This window comes from Perissodus microlepis, chromosome 1 (genome assembly GCF_051167445.1).
Source record: "Perissodus microlepis isolate ML-2025 ecotype Zambia chromosome 1, ASM5116744v1, whole genome shotgun sequence".
Lineage (NCBI taxonomy): Eukaryota > Metazoa > Chordata > Actinopteri > Cichliformes > Cichlidae > Perissodus > Perissodus microlepis.
The window spans coordinates 24,285,641-24,303,345 of NC_140461.1; the positions used below are offsets into that span (position 1 = coordinate 24,285,641).

At 39.9% G+C, this 17,705-nt stretch overlaps 2 protein-coding genes across 2 annotated transcripts; one reads left to right on the top strand and one right to left on the bottom strand.

Moving 5' to 3' along the window:
* Window positions 1-1,608: 1,608 nt before the first annotated feature.
* grtp1a (growth hormone regulated TBC protein 1a) lies at window positions 1,609-9,594 on the top strand. The gene is made up of 8 exons (XM_084936815.1): window positions 1,609-2,166; window positions 3,893-4,044; window positions 4,128-4,286; window positions 5,172-5,296; window positions 5,902-5,998; window positions 6,599-6,771; window positions 8,030-8,215; window positions 8,333-9,594. Exons 1-8 carry the CDS (start codon window positions 2,096-2,098, stop codon window positions 8,423-8,425), a joined length of 1,056 nt encoding a protein of 351 aa, XP_084792941.1. The 5' UTR covers window positions 1,609-2,095; the 3' UTR covers window positions 8,426-9,594.
* lamp1a (lysosome associated membrane protein 1a) lies at window positions 9,224-17,318 on the bottom strand. The gene is made up of 9 exons (XM_084936804.1): window positions 16,940-17,318; window positions 13,130-13,236; window positions 12,827-13,046; window positions 11,780-11,941; window positions 11,501-11,694; window positions 11,252-11,377; window positions 11,108-11,171; window positions 10,848-11,015; window positions 9,224-10,202 (listed from the first exon to the last, which is right to left on the bottom strand). Exons 1-9 carry the CDS (start codon window positions 16,989-16,991, stop codon window positions 10,063-10,065), a joined length of 1,233 nt encoding a protein of 410 aa, XP_084792930.1. The 5' UTR covers window positions 16,992-17,318; the 3' UTR covers window positions 9,224-10,062.
* Between the last annotated feature and the right edge of the window lie 387 nt (window positions 17,319-17,705).

Below are 17,705 nucleotides of genomic sequence, written 5' to 3' on the forward strand. Positions count from 1 at the left end.
TGGCTAACCATAGAGTAGCCTGTATTTTTATTTAGGTCTACCTTTAAAAAGTATTTGCTTTTGGTTGTTCAGACAAGAAAAAAAAAAGTGTGGTAACTTTGAAGCACTAAGAGTAAGTAGTATATACAGAGATGTGAACAGTCAAACAGGGCCTGGTAGGTCCGGATAGCTTTTTTCACCTTAATAAATGAAATCATCATTTAAAAGCTACATTTTATATTTACTCGGGTTATCTTTTTCTGATATTAAAAATGTGCTTGATTGCAAACATTTAAATTTGACAAATACACAAATAATAAAATAATAATAAAAATAATGGGGGCAAATACTTTATCACAGCACTAGACAGGTTGTTGTAGAAAAGATAGAGGCTTACCTGTCCCATTTCCTGTACACCTCAAGGCTTACCCTCAGAGTTACTGGTGATAAAGAGCATAGCTTCATTGTTACTGTGTTGAGAATAGTTAAAACTACAATTTTGGTGTGTTTTTAATGTAGATCCATTAAATGTCTAATATTAAGACTCAGTCATGCAACACAAACACATACTGATACTTCTGGCTGCTGTTTTGGTTAGGAATGTCTGTCATCATCAGCCTGGGTCAAATTATTATGACTGCTGCTTGTTTGTCGTTGCGTTTGCTGTCCACAGATTCAAAAATAGTCATGACTCAGCGCCTGTTCCTGTGACATGACATAATAAAAATAGGTCCAGGTAGAAGAGCTGCATTAAACTGGCACAGCAACATTATTGTTGTTTTGAAAGGCCTTCCTGGAAATCAATTTTTATCAAGGTTACCACAGCCATAGGAAGGAAGAGTGGTTTGATGACATCACAGAGACATAATATGACACTAGCTTGATGTTTATGCTGTTTTTATTTTTCAAGAGATTTCAAACTAGCCTTAAAAAGTGAATGTTATTGTAACCACTTGTAGTACTTTTTGAACATGAATCTATGCTGAGGGAAGGACGACAAAAACTCAGGTAAACCGATTAATTTGATATACTTTGACACATATTTACTTTGAGCTTGACCTTTAATGTTTATTTATAGTTATTTTCGTAGTCCCGAGTCACCAAAACAGCATATATTAATTTAATTTCAGGCATATTTTGTACGACAGAGCGGCCCAACACGTGGCTACGTTCACCTGTGTGACGTGGCCTTGAGCTGCTTACAATTTATGATGCTTTTACTTGCAGTAGGACACATTGGAACTTTTAAGACACACTTGTTCCAGTGCACGAGTTCAAACAGTGGTTGGCTTATTATTTTTTTTTATAAGTAAGTTTTAATTTGCTTATAAGTTTTTATAAGCAAAAACATAGTGGAAAAATAGTAGCATTTTTAACTTTACAGAAGAAAGGGTGTTTTACTTTTAAAGCAGTTATTATTGTGCGTTTCTTTACCTGATGAGCAAAGCCTAACCTGATTTATTTCAAACCTTAGAACAAAGCTTACATCTTCTCCTTTTCTTTTTCTACTTCTCTACAGCTCTGCATCGTATTCCCCCAAAGCCTCCTGAATGCAACATAGCTGATAGTTCGTCCCGTGAGAGCTTTGAAACGGGATGTTACGGAATCCCTCGAAAGCAGCATTACGGATTGATTGAAGCGCGTGTCCCGGGACATACGTCACATGTACGAGATCCTCCATGACAACGGGAGTGGAAGTTACCGAGCACCCGAGTGGCTTTTAGAGCGGGGATAGAAAAAAAGGGAAACCGCAGTGTTTACTTGTTAGCTGCACTCTATCGCGCCTGGGACCCGCAGCAACAGGTGCATGTGGATGGCGATAAAACTCAAGAAAAACTCTACTTTTTCACCAAACACGGTCTGACGGATGGGACGACACTAAACAACTTGTTAGTTAGCGCGAAAGACAAGAATGAGTCTCTCCCCAATTCCGGGGAAAAGCAGCTGTGTCTCAGCAGGTTTCCCACCGCTCGCACACATGGGGAAAAAAAGTCAGGCTTGGGGCTAACTTACCCTAACTTTGATTTTCTTGTTTACTGTGAGCTTTTTTTCTTTGGAGCAAACAACACGGCGGATACATACAAGGGATATCACCGGAGCAGGACTAGAGGTGGTAATGGAGAAGAGCAAACCGAGCAACGGGAGCCGCTCCGCCGCCGACCGTGAAGCTAAAGACAGGGTGGACAGGTAACGTTGAAAAATGGTTAATAATCACAGAAAGCTTAAAACAAATAAATAAATACGACATGTTATTATTTTTCTGCTCTCAACGTTAGTTGAGTTTCGTAAATCACGAAGCAGATATCACTTTGTTTATTTGAGCTGTTAGGTACTTCTGACCGTCACTGTAATAGTAGCTTAAACCTGACTAAAGCTAACATATATAAACAGGAGTCAGGTTATTAGTCAGTGTTAGCATCACAAAGATTTTGTTTTCAGACCGCCAAAAGTGATGTTGACTGTATTTAGTATTTTTATTTAGTATTTTTCCCCACCATGTTCACATATATCAAAAAGTGTCTACTGTGAGTACTGTAGTATTACAGAGTATTGTACGTGTGTAAAAAGCTTACGATTCAATTACAATTACTTGAAGTTTACTCCACTGAATAACTGCCACGTTACTGAATTCACCCAAACTAATGCAGACCTATAATTAATCCCACCTTCATGAGGATTATAATGTTAATGCTTTGTTAACACTCTTCTACAGGGCTTTGTTAACTTTGACTTCATTGTTGTGGTCATTTGGAGGCTGTAATTTGTGATTTTACTTCGTCCTGTAAACATTATTACTCAAAAGCTACATATCGTACTGATTAATGGCTCCACGTTTTTATATTTGGATTCTACAAGAGTAGTTCTGAATAATTTACAGTAAAAAATAACCCTTACTTATCTTTTGCGCTGCCCTGGTGTCTGATTGGCTACTCCTTACAAACAGATGGTTTGAATAGCGGTTGGGTGGGGTTTCTTTGCTCATAACCAGAGCAAGGTGCCTGTCATCATAAAGACCCAAGAGTAGAAAAAAAATGTCTGAAACTGAGGCTCTGAGCTTTCACAGACTCACTCCATGTTTACTATAAGCATGCACCACTGTAAGCATATATGTTTATGATGAGAGTAAATTTAGAGCCATCACACTGATAATGAATCAACACCTTTTTACAAAATGTTGCTAACTCCCTATGAGAGGGATTTTTGTCAGCTGTGGTTTACAGTGAATAAGCTTCGTTTCGATGTACAGGTGGTGGTACTGATTGGAAACGCTCTTGAATTTACCAACGTTTATATATATATATACTCCATACTGCACATACAGTTGTTTACTGTATGCGAAGTGGAGCTGTGAACACAAACCAGCACGACAAATCAGGTGACACATTGGTAACATCAACACTGATACATCCAGTGTCTGTGCTTACTATTGTTTTGGCAGTAAGGACACTCTCAGAGGAGAAACTTAACCTTTGCATAAAGATAATTTTAAAGTTTGTGTGTTTATTTTTCACTGTAAAATACTTTCTGCAAATCCAGACTCTTGTGTGACGGTGGAGTAGGGGCATTTCTTCTTCAAGGGACGACTTTGCTCTTGGGTTAATCAGATTATTGTGTTACCTAATTCGTAAGGTTGAGCCACCTATAGCCACAACTTCTTCACGTACTGTAGGACCAGATTACAGATGGAGCTATTGGTATTTATAAAACACAACATTAATAAAACAAAGCAATTTTTTGATATCTACTCAGCTTGTCTTGGCTCACGCTCAAAGAATCACAATACAAAGGTACACTTCCTGTTTAAAGAAATGTTTTCCAGATTGTTTTTTAAGCTTTGATGATGACGAGCCTGAAAACCATTTCAATAACTTGCTTCTTTGAAGTAGTTTGTAACTTTGTCCACTTTTCTCAGAGTGGATCCGTATGGCTTCGAGCGGTCAGAGGACTTTGATTATGAGTCATATGAAGAGCTCATGTCTGAGTATCTAGTTGTGCTCACCCGACGAGCCATCAAGTGGTCCAAACTACTGAAGGGCAAAAGCAAGGTGCAGAAGAATATTAAATGTGAGTATGAAAACAAAACACACTCACACAGTTCACATAGTCCATAAATGTGAACTCAACATAAATACTCCCCTCTGTTCCAGTAAAGCGTTACGTACGCAAAGGAATTCCCAATGAGCACCGGGCTCTGATCTGGATGGCAGCCAGTGGGGCTCAAGATCAGTTGGAGAGGAATCCAGGGCACTACCAGTCCCTGCTGGGAGCCGAGCACGACCCCAAACTTGTGGAGACCATCAAGACAGGTCAGCCTGTTCAGTTTCTCACTCAGAATATTTCACGTCTTCAGCAATAAGCTGTACCCTTATCACCATTTAAATTATGATTGGCCAAAATTAATATTAGATTAACTTTTTGACACACAAACTTTAAGTATTTGCAATTAAAAGCTCTGTAAAATTTAGCTTTGTTGTGTCTTTGTCTTCATTTTTATATCTTTATTTATTTGTGAAATAAAAAACATATACGAAATAAACCTCTACAGGCTTTGCGCACCTGGATTTCAGTGTTTTGGTTCTTTATTCCTTCAGGTTCTCCTAAACTCACAAAGCAACTCCTTAACCCTCTATTTCACTAGTACCTACTCAGCTCGACTCTATTCTGTTTCAGTGGTTTTTCATTACAATTGAGTACCACCACCTCAAAGTGCCTGGGGTTGTTATAGCAACGCGTGTGAAAGTCACTCAAATAATTTGCATGCAACACAGACGCAACACAATGGACCACATTGAGCGACTGTGGCTCAGGTGGTAGAGTGAATCGTCTACCAGTCGGTGAATCAATCCCCGACTTTGAGTTCTCAGTTGAGAGGCGCTATAAGAGTGCCGGTCCATTTACTATAATAATACCACCTCCGTGTTTCACCTTAGGGGTGTTTGTAGCCAAGTGGTGAGCAGTGCCTGGAAGAAATGCTTGGATTTTTGGTCATCAGAATGGAAACATTTTTCATGTTTTCCGAGCCCGTTTGAGAGTAAAAGACACAAAGTCCAAATATTCAAGTTAATGTTTAGACTGACACAGTCTCACATTTAAAAGCAGGGTTTCAGTTTCCTGCTCCTTATCTGTTACAGCGTGTATACAAACACTCCGCACACAGTGTGATCGGTGTCCTTGTGGTCTCTCGTTTTCAGACTTGAACAGAACATTCCCAGAAAACATTTACTTCCACAAGACGTCAAACCCATGTATGCAGAAAGCTCTGTACAATGTGCTGCTGGCCTATGGACACCACAATCCAGCTGTGGGCTACTGTCAGGTACGGCTCAGCGCCACAGAGTCTACCCTGATGTGGATTTTGAATAATATTTAAGGAAATAATAATGTAATGAGGTAAAGAAAAAAAATCTAGTATTATTATTCTGTGATATTAGTTTGGATTTCAGCAAAGCCACCTTGCGTTGGTCCGTCATTTAAGAGTTGTGCTGCGGGGTTAAAATGTACAGTAATGTAAACTGTAAATAAAAACAGCAGTTTTTATCCTTAATGAAGTTACTTTATTATCAACACTTACCAATAATTTCCCTCTGTGTCCAGAAAGAGGCTTTATGTGTCTATGCCAACTGACTGTGGTTATTATTAGCATTGAAAGCCAAATTCCATTCACCAGATCATATGCAACTTGGTTTGCAATTTAAACAAGGGTGTATTGATGTTACATCTGTTGCCAGGCATAAATAGAATCCATTTATCTTTAATTATACTCAGTGGTTGTTTTTTTTTTTCTTAATTCCCATTCAGTCAGTGTACACTTACTGCTCTGTGCCCTAGATGCTTTATTAAAGAGCTCTTCTGTCTGATACAGTGTGCTCAGGCAGGATTACAGGACTCATGTGAAACCTAACTGTGTGTCTTTGGCTTCAGGGGATGAACTTCATCGCTGGGTATCTACTCATCGTCACAAAAGATGAGGAGAAATCCTTCTGGCTGATGGAGGCACTGCTCGGCAGAATTTTACCAGGTGAGTGTTTCTGTGCATTCACTTACTGTCACTCTGAGCCCTGTGCTATGAAGCAAGTTCAACATAACCAGTGTGTCTCAATTTAGTATCTAGTACTACATGTGTGCCCTTTAAGAGCTTTAGTCAGTAAGACTGTAAAATATGTGCTGTAAAAACGTTTTGCCCATTTTAAGCCTGTAAAGAAAGCTGAAGCAATAAAATTGCACCTATGAAACTATATTTACTGATGCTCATCAGGGAAACAGTATAAGTTACCTTGGCAATATAACATAGTATAAAGTGAACCAGCTTGAAAGTACAGAAAACCCAGGGTTAACCCGGAAGTTATGCGGATAAGTTGAAATCCTGCTTTGTAGTACAGACCTGATCTTGTGACAGGTGTGTATGCGTGCAGGTCCTTTGGGTACCAGTGCTGTAGGCTAAGAATAATCCTATCATGTGGCCTCTGTGTGTGGCTTCAGAGCTGCACTCTTTTCATTTGGATCTTGTAGTCAAACAAGAAATGTTTATTAAATTTACATTTAAGCTCTTCATTCAGGTGTTGTATTGCAAATATTGCTTTGTTCATATCAACGATGTGTGTCTGCGTTGTGGTTACAGACTACTACAGTCCAGCCATGCTGGGTCTGAAGACAGATCAGGAGGTGTTAGGGGAGCTGGTGAAGGTAAAAATCCCGCCAGTATGGCAGATCATGGTGGACCATAACGTCATGTGGACCCTGGTGGTCTCCCGGTGGTTCATCTGTCTCTACATAGACATCTTGCCTGTAGAGGTGAGTGTGTCTGCGATCAGCGTTTCATACTCATGATCCAACTCCTATCAGTACTGCCACAAAACTTTTTTTTTATTGACATGTAGTTGTAATATCTCAAAAATAGTCAGATTATTTACTAAATACTCGTGCTTCATCACAGCCCATTTTTTTTAGTGGGTTTCGATAAAAATGACAACTTTTGTTTTATTCCTTGTGTTTAATCCAGTGCAGCTAACCCACTTTATACAGCAGTCTTTATTGTTTCTGTCTCCCTCTGTTGACCTTCGGGAGGGTGTGAGCTGCTATGTTTGTTCCCCAGATACAACTGCTGTAGGAGGGTGTAAGGCTTGCAGAGGCAGTGGAAAATAACAAGTTGGATGTGAAAAATGAAAGGAAAAAAAAATTCTCCCCACTATTTTGCACCTCTCTACATTAAAAAAAAGACACTAGAAATACAGAAAATAGTCAAATTTGTATTTGCATTTTTAGCAGCAGTGCTGAGGAAACTACAAAATTATTACAAGTAACTGCTTGTTTTTGTAAATGCATAAATATGTAAAAGCACCACAATTTATGGCAAAGTTACTGTGAGCTTTGTCCAGGTGGGTCAAATCTGCATGCACCAACTTCTCTGAACAAACAGCAGTGGTGAGATGGCCGCTGTGTGAGCACTGCCGCTGTACACGTGCTCTGTGCACATGTGTGTGGAGGTGACCTCACATCACATTACAGAGCAGGGAAGAAATGGTAAAGGTAAAATAGTTTAAAAAATAAAATAAAATAAATGACTTCCTTTTTAAGCCAATGCTGTTTGTAGTTTCTGCAGTTAATTATACACAAATGGCAAAAGAAGTAATTAAACAGCTTTTGAACCACTATGCAAGTCTGAATGTAGCTGAACTGCCAGCAGAGTCACACACCTCCTTTTCTCTAGTGTCAGAAATGATACCTGAACAGGAAGAGTTTGGGGGTGATGTGAAGTTTTCCTTCATCCACTGTTACAAACATCTACCATGAAAAAGCTTAAAAATAAAAGTTAAGAGCTTAAAAACACTGGAAAAATTTTTAAGGTAAATTGAAAAGGAGGTGAAAATTGTACTTGCCTTCATTACATCTACTAAAGTTAATAAAGACAGCTGATTCTAATTGAGCAGGCCTGTTTGACCCTGCAAACTACTGCAAAAATGCTGTTAAACTACATTAATACTTCCCAAGCTCTTCATATTGTGCACTACTTTGTTGTTGGGATTCAGTGCCTTGCTGCTGCTTTTCCCAGACTGTTCTGCGGATCTGGGATTGCTTGTTCTACGAGGGCTCGAAAATCCTGTTCCGCGTAGCTCTGACTCTGATCCATCACAACCAGGATCTGATTCAACAGTCCCAGTCACTGTCGGACGTCTGCCAGAGCTTCAAGCAGATCACACATGGACCATTTGTAGAGGAGTGCCACACATTCATGCAGGTAAAAACCCCTACAACTCTTAAAAATCATCACGAGTCATTTTACGGGATGAGAGATTAGAGATATTACTTTTCCTTTTAGTAATCCTTTAATCTCAGTTTCTCTTGCCTTTCCTAGAAAATCTTCACTGAACCAGGAAGTCTCTCCATGGCAACCTTGACTAAGCTCCGGGCGACCTGTCGCTCTCGTATCACTGCTGAAGAATCCTGACCTCTCCCTGTTACTTAAATTCAGCACTCATTCCAGCAGATGTTTGCACCTTTTTTTTTTTTTTTTTTTTTTTAAACTCTGGAGAACCCATGGGGTCAGATCCAACCCCATTGGTTTACTAGGGAAACCATGGGGTCAAATTTGACCCCATGGTTTCTCCAGGGTTAAACTGAGTCACTGTGACTGCTGTACATACTGTGAGTGTGAAACAAACACGCAGCAGTGTAAATATGTGATTAATATTCTTAGGTCTGTGCTGTATGAAATGATTGTGTAGTTTGGTAAACATTTCCTTTTATTTAAACATGAAATTCTGCACTTTAGTCTAGAAAATGAGTCACGGTGAAGAAAATGCTTAGAAGTAAATGTTCAGGTGTGATGAGTTGTACACTATGCATAGCTGGAAGAACCTGTCTACTGTATTTCGCATTAAAATCCATCAAGAGTATATACAGTGATTGTTTGATTAAATAGAAAGTTGACATTCAATACTGGTACAATGTTGTAATATAGTATGAATAGGTGATTAATCTCTAAGGTGTTGCAGTACAGTAAGTTAAAGGGGTGGATCCCCCCCCAATTGTGTGTTCAGGGGTCTCTTTAACACAGTTAAACAGTTTAAGTTCTAGTTTGACTGATTAGAGTTGGTTCAATATGTTCTCCGAGTAAAATTGTGGATAATAAAAAGAATCATCAGCATCATAACGAACCAGTCTGTAATACAAAAATCTCTCAGCTGAATATTTAACATACACCTGAGTAACCAGCTTGGGGGGGGGGGAAAGCACAGCACATCACTCCACAGTAGGAATAGAATTTATTATCCAATACAAAAGATCAAACCCAGTACTCCATTAAAAAGAAGAAAATAATTTTTTACATTTCTTTTGGGGAGGGGGTGAAAAGCAAGAATGGAAATCAGCCATGCAGCTGTTAACAAGTCTATTGAATACATTCTGATTTTGTTGACCAAGTCTATGTACGGCTTCAGGGGGCACATCATTTACATTAAAGTAGGAATCCACACTTTATTGCCACAACTATCAGACTGCATTTGATTAGCTGCATTAACTGTGCAGTGCACTGATGGGATAGGTTTAGTTTCATCTGAGGAGGAATATTACTATAGGTGGCGGGGGAGAGAAGACAAAACAAAAAAAACAAACAAAACACCGCAAGCACACAGAGCCTTCTCCTAAGAGTTGCCAGGATTATCTTATGCTCAGGAAGGAGAAAATACACCTGTGAGCATGTTTAGGTAGTTGATGTGATTCCCTCTGCCTCTTCAACTGGAAGATTCTTTATAAATAATTACACAGCTAAAAAGACAAACAGCAGTTCAAGCAAATACAATCAAGCTCCTAGAACACGAAACAAGAGCAGACCATTAATGGTTAACATGCTGCAGCAAATTCAAACTCTCTCAAACTTTGAATCACCTCAGGTTTCATCAAGATGCATCTAAAGTTAGCAGTTTAATCATAATCCACAGAAAAAGTGAAAAATATTCCGCAGATATGCACGCACACGCTTCCATTCACTCAGGTTCATGCCCACAGAGTCATCCATCACCGAGTAACACCCTTTGGTTCATCCCTTCAATCAGCCTGTATGGTTCAAGTCTAATGAAGGGTCGCTCAGATGGCCTGGTAACCAGCATGGCTCCTCCTCTTGCCTATTAGATAGGCAACAAGGGTGATCAGCACCAGACCAGCCAGAGCTGCTCCAACAATGATGGGGATAATCATCTGGTTTTGGTCCATCTGACACTCCTCAGCTATAGACACACAAGAGGTAGAGCAGAAGGTTACGCTGTGCAAACAAAATGACAGTTTTTCCTTTAACACCACTGGGCTAATATGGATGTAGCGCGTGAATGTTCCAGCTGGTCTGGTAAACTGCATTTCAGACTTATCATTTTAGTACAGGGTAAGGCTTCATTTCATCTCATCTTCATCTCTGATTATTCATTCTGAAACAAGTTATGGATGTGTTCAACTGTCACCAGCAGCATCAGATTTTTCTTTTTGAATGCAAACCAATTCAAAAGCGTTTTGCATGTAAAGAATATGGCAAAGTTCACCTTTTTGAATCAAGTTACAAAAACAAACTTGTCTCAAGGTTTTGTTTTTTTGTTTTTTGTTTTTTGTTTTTTTTTTTGTTTTATTTGCAGGGTTGTTCATGGTCATAATAAACAGTTGCTGACCACTATCAGGCTACACAAATGCTCCAGCTGCTGGAAACAAAGGCTTCAGATATCCAAAATGTTTGATCCAACTATTAAGTGTGTATCTGCTCTCCACACATCTTCAACCAGTGTGGAGAATCTCGTTCAGCACAATTTTCACAATCAAAATGGGTAAAAACTCGGAGGAATGACGTGTAATGTCAGAGACGAACAACATGCTTAATTCATTCATACCTGTAGCAAACCGGCCACTCTTGACACCAAAGGGCTGGACTTGGAGATCGAATGTGTTGAGAGAAAAGCTCGGTGTCACAAACAGAGTCTGCTCTGCACTGCACATGTAGGAGTAGCCCAGCGTACTGCGCAGGTAGTTCAGACTGTTGTTACTCACGGAAAAGTTAGCTGAGTAGAGAAAGTTAATTTTATTCAGCTTCAAAAAGTCAAGGGAAAAAACAGCAAAAACTAAATGCATGTTGTTCGTAAGAGGTACTTACCACTGTCAGACCAATTTGCAAGCAGTGTTACCCCACTCAGATGGTACTTGTTGGTTGTGGAGTTCTGTGGACCAAAGGGAGAGCTGAGCAGTTTTGTAAAATTAACTAATGTAACATTAACAAAAAAAATAGGGTTAAATTTACCAGAGTGAAGTTGAAGGTGAGAATAGTAGATTGCGTCTGTGTCAAAACCAGTGTAGCACTGCTGGCTCCACATAATCCCGTTGAGTTTGTCACATTAGGATTGAGGTTTAATACATCCTGGATAGTCTGGCCAAAGAAAACCAAAAACTCAAGATACACTTTGTTTCAAGTTTCTTTTATTTCTATTGACAACTGGTTAAACATTTGCTGTTTTTGGGGAGAATGGCTGCTCTTGAAGCTGTAGTTTACCTTATTCTGAGATGTGTAGGAAACATTGAGCTGCAGCCCCATTTTAGCCAGGAGACATATGGTGTCATTGGTGTCCTTCACAGTGTAATTGCCCTGCTGAGGTGTTCCTGGAGGGGTTGGAGTTGGAACGGCTGTTGTACTGACAGTGGTAGGCGAAGGTGTTGTGCTGGTTTGATCTGCAAAACATACGGTCTCTGCAAACAGAGAAATAATACTGTGAACATGAAACCGTTCAAACTTAAAACCACTCAAAAGTAAAAACCTTTAACATCCACCTACCGTTTCGACTCAGCTCATTCCCTGGCATGTATGCCTCCAGCCTCATGTCAGTGAAATTAACATTTGCAGTGGCAACTGCAATAACTGTAGGGCTCGCACATTTGTAGGTGGTGTTGACTTTTGCTTCAATCCCAACAGAGGCAGACACCAGAGTGACCACACCTACAACAGAGTAGGTAGAAATCAGCACAACAGTACCTTGAATACCATTCTGTTGTTTACACTGACATTTCAGTCCAAGTCCTCCTTCAGTTTTCCAAACAATCTCGAGGCATTGCTAAAAGTTACAAAGCGCTCAAATTTAAAATAATCAGTGTGGCCGTCCTCACAACTGTTATAAAAAAGCTCATCCAGGCAGTCATAAGAGAAGAGCTACAAGTTAGCTAGCTGACATCTAAAGACAATCCCTCTAAACTCTGACTTTGCGGTAAAGGTCACACATTCAAACACGTTTTTAGTAGATGCACTTAGTGTCATTTTCAAGCACCTATGTCACTTCGTTCTCACATTCAAATTTTGGGGTCCAAGTTGCCCACCCACCTGGGTCACGCATCAGCCTTTTATTGCTGATTAGGAATAAAAATTAGATACCTCAGACCTGCACTATGAAGAAGGACCTAACCAAGTGTCAGTCATCCAGGACATTGTCATTTTAAACTTGAAAATAAGCATAATTTTTAAGATTTCCCAACTTGCAAACTTCTTGAAATGTCTCCCCCCCAAAAAAATAAAAACAAAAAACCTCCAGATTTTTCGTTCATCATCAGCAACCAAATAAATTCCTAAATGAAATTCATGTGTAACACTGAAATGTCTAGTTATACATGTAGCATCCTGTCTTTATGCTACACTATTCAGAACAGAATTCTGACAATTTTTTAAAAACCACAAAATAATATGGTAAAATGGTAAATGGCCTGTATTTGTATAGCGCTTTACTAGTCCCTAAGGACCCCAAAGCACTTTACACAATCAGTCATCCACCCATTCACACACTGGTAATATATTCAGATCTATCACATGATTCAGGACAATGCATGGTCTCACCGGAGGTGGTCGCATTGGGGAAGACTGAAGTGTCGCTTAGGTTGTACTGCAGAGTCAGGCTAGAAACCTGATACAGGGTTCCATTGGTTGAGAAGTTCAGCCCAAGAGTGTAGCCAGATCCAAATACTGCCACCAGCCTGGGGGAGCTGCCATCTTTGCCACATGTGCTGTTTGCTGTATCCACTGTGGTAGAGTTGGGCAGAAAGACCTGCACTGTTCTCTGAGGACACAAGTGATACAACAAATAAATAACCGGACACACAGAAATGAAGCGGTAGTAGGTGAGCAAACATCTGTACATACGTTGGCATGGGTAGTGTTGTATATAATGGAGAATGACGCAGACAGATCGGCTTTAATGCAGGTGGTGTTGCTCTCCTTCACCTCAAGAGTAACTGCATCGATACAACCTGGATATGATAGACAATAAGAAAAAGTAATAAACTGTTTAAATAAAAATCATTCAACCATTTAAAACTGCATCTTTAGGCAGAAAAAGGAAGAAAGAAAAAAAAAAGTGGCAACAGCTCTCATCGAGTGATAAATCCAAGTCTGAAATGTTTTGGTTTCAGAGACTTTCAGGGGTGTTACAGTCAGTGTCTACATGTTTGCAGGCTTCAATAAGATCCCAGAACCCCATTTTAAAGAAAGGCATGGCTTTAGATATTTACATAGTAATTAGATTACATGCTGAATTGTGCATTGTCATTTACAACACAGAAAACCCACAGTCAAGCTGTAAGCACTGATATACTCATTAGCTCAGAATATGATCCAGATATGATCCAGTTTAGAGTCTGACCCCTAGGTTTGCTATGATACCAAAATAAACGGATGTATTTAAAACCCACACTTACACCATGTGCATATTCTTTATCTCAGTCTTTAACTTGACCTCGTTAGATAAAGGGTAATTAACAGTGATAATCGTACAGCGCAGCCACTGTTACAAGACGGCATGGGCTACATTTACCTTGTTAAACAAAACAAAAAAAACAAACAAACAAAAAAGTTAACAGAAACCACCACTAGAGGTCTGCAGACTGCTAAAGCCAAGCGCCCATGACCACAAACCCAGAAGCATTTCAAGAGACAGCACTCAGTGAATACTGTGCAGAAGGCTTTTTGTGACCGAGGTCCACTGAACAATAATCCTAAAGGCCGATTAACTGATTTTATGACAGTCGTATAATGATCAGAGTCCACCTATGGGATTAACAGCCTGTTGAAAATTCAAAACATCTGTGGGTCATGATATAAAAAGGGAAGACGCATAACATTTTTGTGACCTGTGTCACTTGTCAGCCATGTTGACCTTAGTGACCATTGTCTGGTGCGTTGCTATGAAGCTAAATTATCTCCTTTGCCTTCACAACAGATGGTCCCATGTATCCTTTGCTAAAGTAATGAAGCAAGCACTATCTGTAGGATCTCAGTAATCCAGGTCGTTTTCCGTGTTTGTGTTGAAGGCAAGCAGACTCCTTTCAGTTGCTTTAAGACCTCTGCAGGGTAAACACCTAGAACTCATCAGCTTTTATAATTGATGCTTTCAGATTAGAGGTGAAATCTCTTCAGAACCTAAAAAAAAAAAAAAAAAAAAAAAAAAAAAAAAAAAAAAAAAAAAAAAAAAAAAAAAAAGTCTGCAGCTACCTTCAACATTAACATTAAGAGAATTCAAACAACTTATTATGCCTGTCAGACACACCCAGGTCACTTAGTAACTAAATGCCCAAATAGCTGCCAAAAGATGTTTGAGGTGGCTACAGAGACCTGATTTTTTAAACAACATTAACTCAGACAAAACCCATCTGACCTAATGTTGCCAATCCAGTTATACAGAAAACTCAGCCTACTTTCACACTGGCAAAACACACGTGGGCTATTAATACCTTCATCCTCTGGAACCTTCTACCCCACTGCTACATGTTTCACTGTGTGTCAGATGGTGGCTATAAATCTCAAACACATTGTTATCTACAGTAAACACTTGTATTCAATCCAACAAATCATATCCTTTAAAAATAATGCAATACCAGGGTTCTCCCACTTGCGTCACACTTCCCATAAAGTCAACAGAGAAGCTGCTGTGCTCTGGGTCGAGTTTGACTGCTTTATTTAAATTCAAAGAGGAACAGTTGGACTTTATCAAGTTCTGTCTGGCGTTCTCAGAATATGTGGGAACAATAAAATGAGAAATGCCATCAACAGAATAAACATGCTGGTGAGTTAGCAGAAAAAAAAAAAAAAAAAAAGGAAGATGGTGCCACACTGAAAAAGTTCTGTGCATTTCAGGAATTTATTTGCTAGGGGGCAGATTTAACCAATCTTTGGCCTCATCCCACTGCAAATTTCATCATTCACTTATTAGTGCACTGACTACTCTTCCTTCCTCCATTTGATCTGAACATAAAGACCACTGTGCGTCAGCCCTGTTGGTGGTCTCCGTCAATCACACCCACTCCTTTCTTACTGAAACTTAACCCCATGTCACCCCTTTGTTGACCCTGCAAACACACTGCAGACCATTTACACAACACTGCAATCCAGTGAGCTGCAGACACTGTGCACAGACAGGATGAAGCATATCAAAAAAAAAGTATAAAACACTGACCCTGTTTTGTAATACAGATTCAAAACTGAACCCCCAGTTAGGTTTTATTTTAAAGCAATGTCAGTAATGTAGTTTTATATTACAGAGTGAGGATGGCAACAACTCGAGCTATAACTGTGCTGGCCTGTTTCCCTGTGTCAGCAGCAGCCAGGTGCCTGTGTATGCAACACAAAGCAAGCATGGCAGTCATGTGAAGCTCTCAAATGACACAACAATGAGGCCGATCTGCAGCTCACCAACATTTATTTAAAAAAAAAAAAAAAAAAAAAAAAGGGATCATTACTAAATCTACAGACTTTTCGGGCAACTGTGGTTTGGTTTCACAAATGACTCAGTGTGAAACTGGAACTTAAAAAAAAAAAAAAAAAAAAAATGCTGTTGGGTACCTACTAACCCAATTTTACACTAATAAAAAGAATTAATCAGAAAGCTGTAATCGCACTGAATTATAGAGACCCTTTACCTTTATGTTACAAAAGACTTCAGGCAGTTATTGGAGACGAAGGCCATTTTGTACTGAAAACTCAAAGCTTGGTTTCTTGGTTTCAGTCTTTCGGAGGGGGGGAAACAAACAAACACCACGACTGATCTGCGTGCATCAAGACTTGACAGACAGCAATTAACTGACAATAGGAAAATCCATAAGTCTTTGTTAAATGAAAAATTCTGATATTTTTGCCACATTAAGCATAAAAACTGTGCTCCCGTTTGCAGTCACACCCATAAAAGCCTGAATTTTGTTGTTTTTTTAAAGCCAGGAAAAACCCTGGTATGCACTATTCCATTTACATTATGTAAATATAGCCCGGATAAAAGAAGTAGAAGGCTCTGCTGCACAACTGAGCAAGAGGACAAGTCTCTAGTTTGATAAGCTGGCAAATAACACCCATAAAACACCATCCTCAGCCACCCAGCTGAAGGTGTGGTGACTAAAATTTACTCGTTTTGTTTAAATGTTTGACAGTCTTAAAGTTTTGTTTTTCCCTTTTAAAACCAGCTGAGGTCAAAGAAACAAGTAAAGGCTGATGTTCTAGAAACTCAGTAATCCATACTTTCAGCTTCTTTAATCACTACAGTAGCTAACAGCTGTCCCATCACCCACAGGAGGCTGTTTTTATAATTTCCAGCCTTCAACAAAGAAAGTGTGGACACAGGAACATCATGCCATGAGGAAAAACTGTTTAAAAAAAAAATAAGTCATGTAAATTATCCTCCCTGAGTTGTTAATGTTTTAATTACGTTATGAGTTTGACATTTATGGACATTAAATACAATGCAATTTATAGTCCACGCGAAGGCAACGGCAAGCACTAACGACCTGAACGGGGGGGGGGGGGGACCTTAAACCTTTTTGGCTAGTTTTAGCTAAAACGGTTAAACGGCCCGGGCCGGTAACGCACCGACAGTTTTTGCACCTGACAACTAAACCTACCGCAGGTTGCTCGCGCTTACACCGTTTGGTCCAACAGTAGCTTCTCAAGAGGGGAAAAAAACGAACTCACCTAGGACCACAAACCAGACGACGAGTCCGGCCGTAGCGTGAGACACTTTCATTTTCAAGCAGAGCAAGAAGCACTTTTTCACCCTTGCGGAAAGCACGAACAAGCCCGGAGAGATAAGTGGTGCTGAGCCGCGGCTGCTGCTGTTAGCGCAGGTGGGTCTACACGGCCACACTTGACTCCGCAGTTGCTCCCGTTTACGTGTGTCTGCTGTGTGAAGGAGGGTAGTCGGGGCTTTTTATTGTCCCTAAACTGCGTCCAGCTGGGGCTAAAGGACCAGTAAACAGAGTCGAGCGTCGGTCACAGCCGTACAGTCTGATTGCGCCTCATCTCGTCATGTGAACTGTTAGCCTTTAGAACCCCAGTCACGTGAGACCGCCCCTCCCGCTTCCTCTGTGAACTCGGCTCGGCCATCTCCGCCAAACAACGAAGGCTGCACATTTGCGCCGCTATCCAAGTGGCAACAGCATTTCATTCTGTATACCTGCATGGCAAAATATGATTGTTCTAGCCCCACATTTACTGCCGGGTAGGATTTGTCAGCAGGATGTTAATAGACGTCTAATGAGAATAATAAATAAAAATGACTTCTCACAACACTGTCATACGCAGGGCTCATTAATTAAAATGCTGCTGGCTGGAGAAATAAAATGCTGGGATATTTTGACTTCCGGGTTCTCCTTTTCTGTTCCCAATCCATTAAATAACATTTTAAACCACTTATGGAATTTTAGATTTTCGTTATACCATGTGTGCGAACTACAGCACA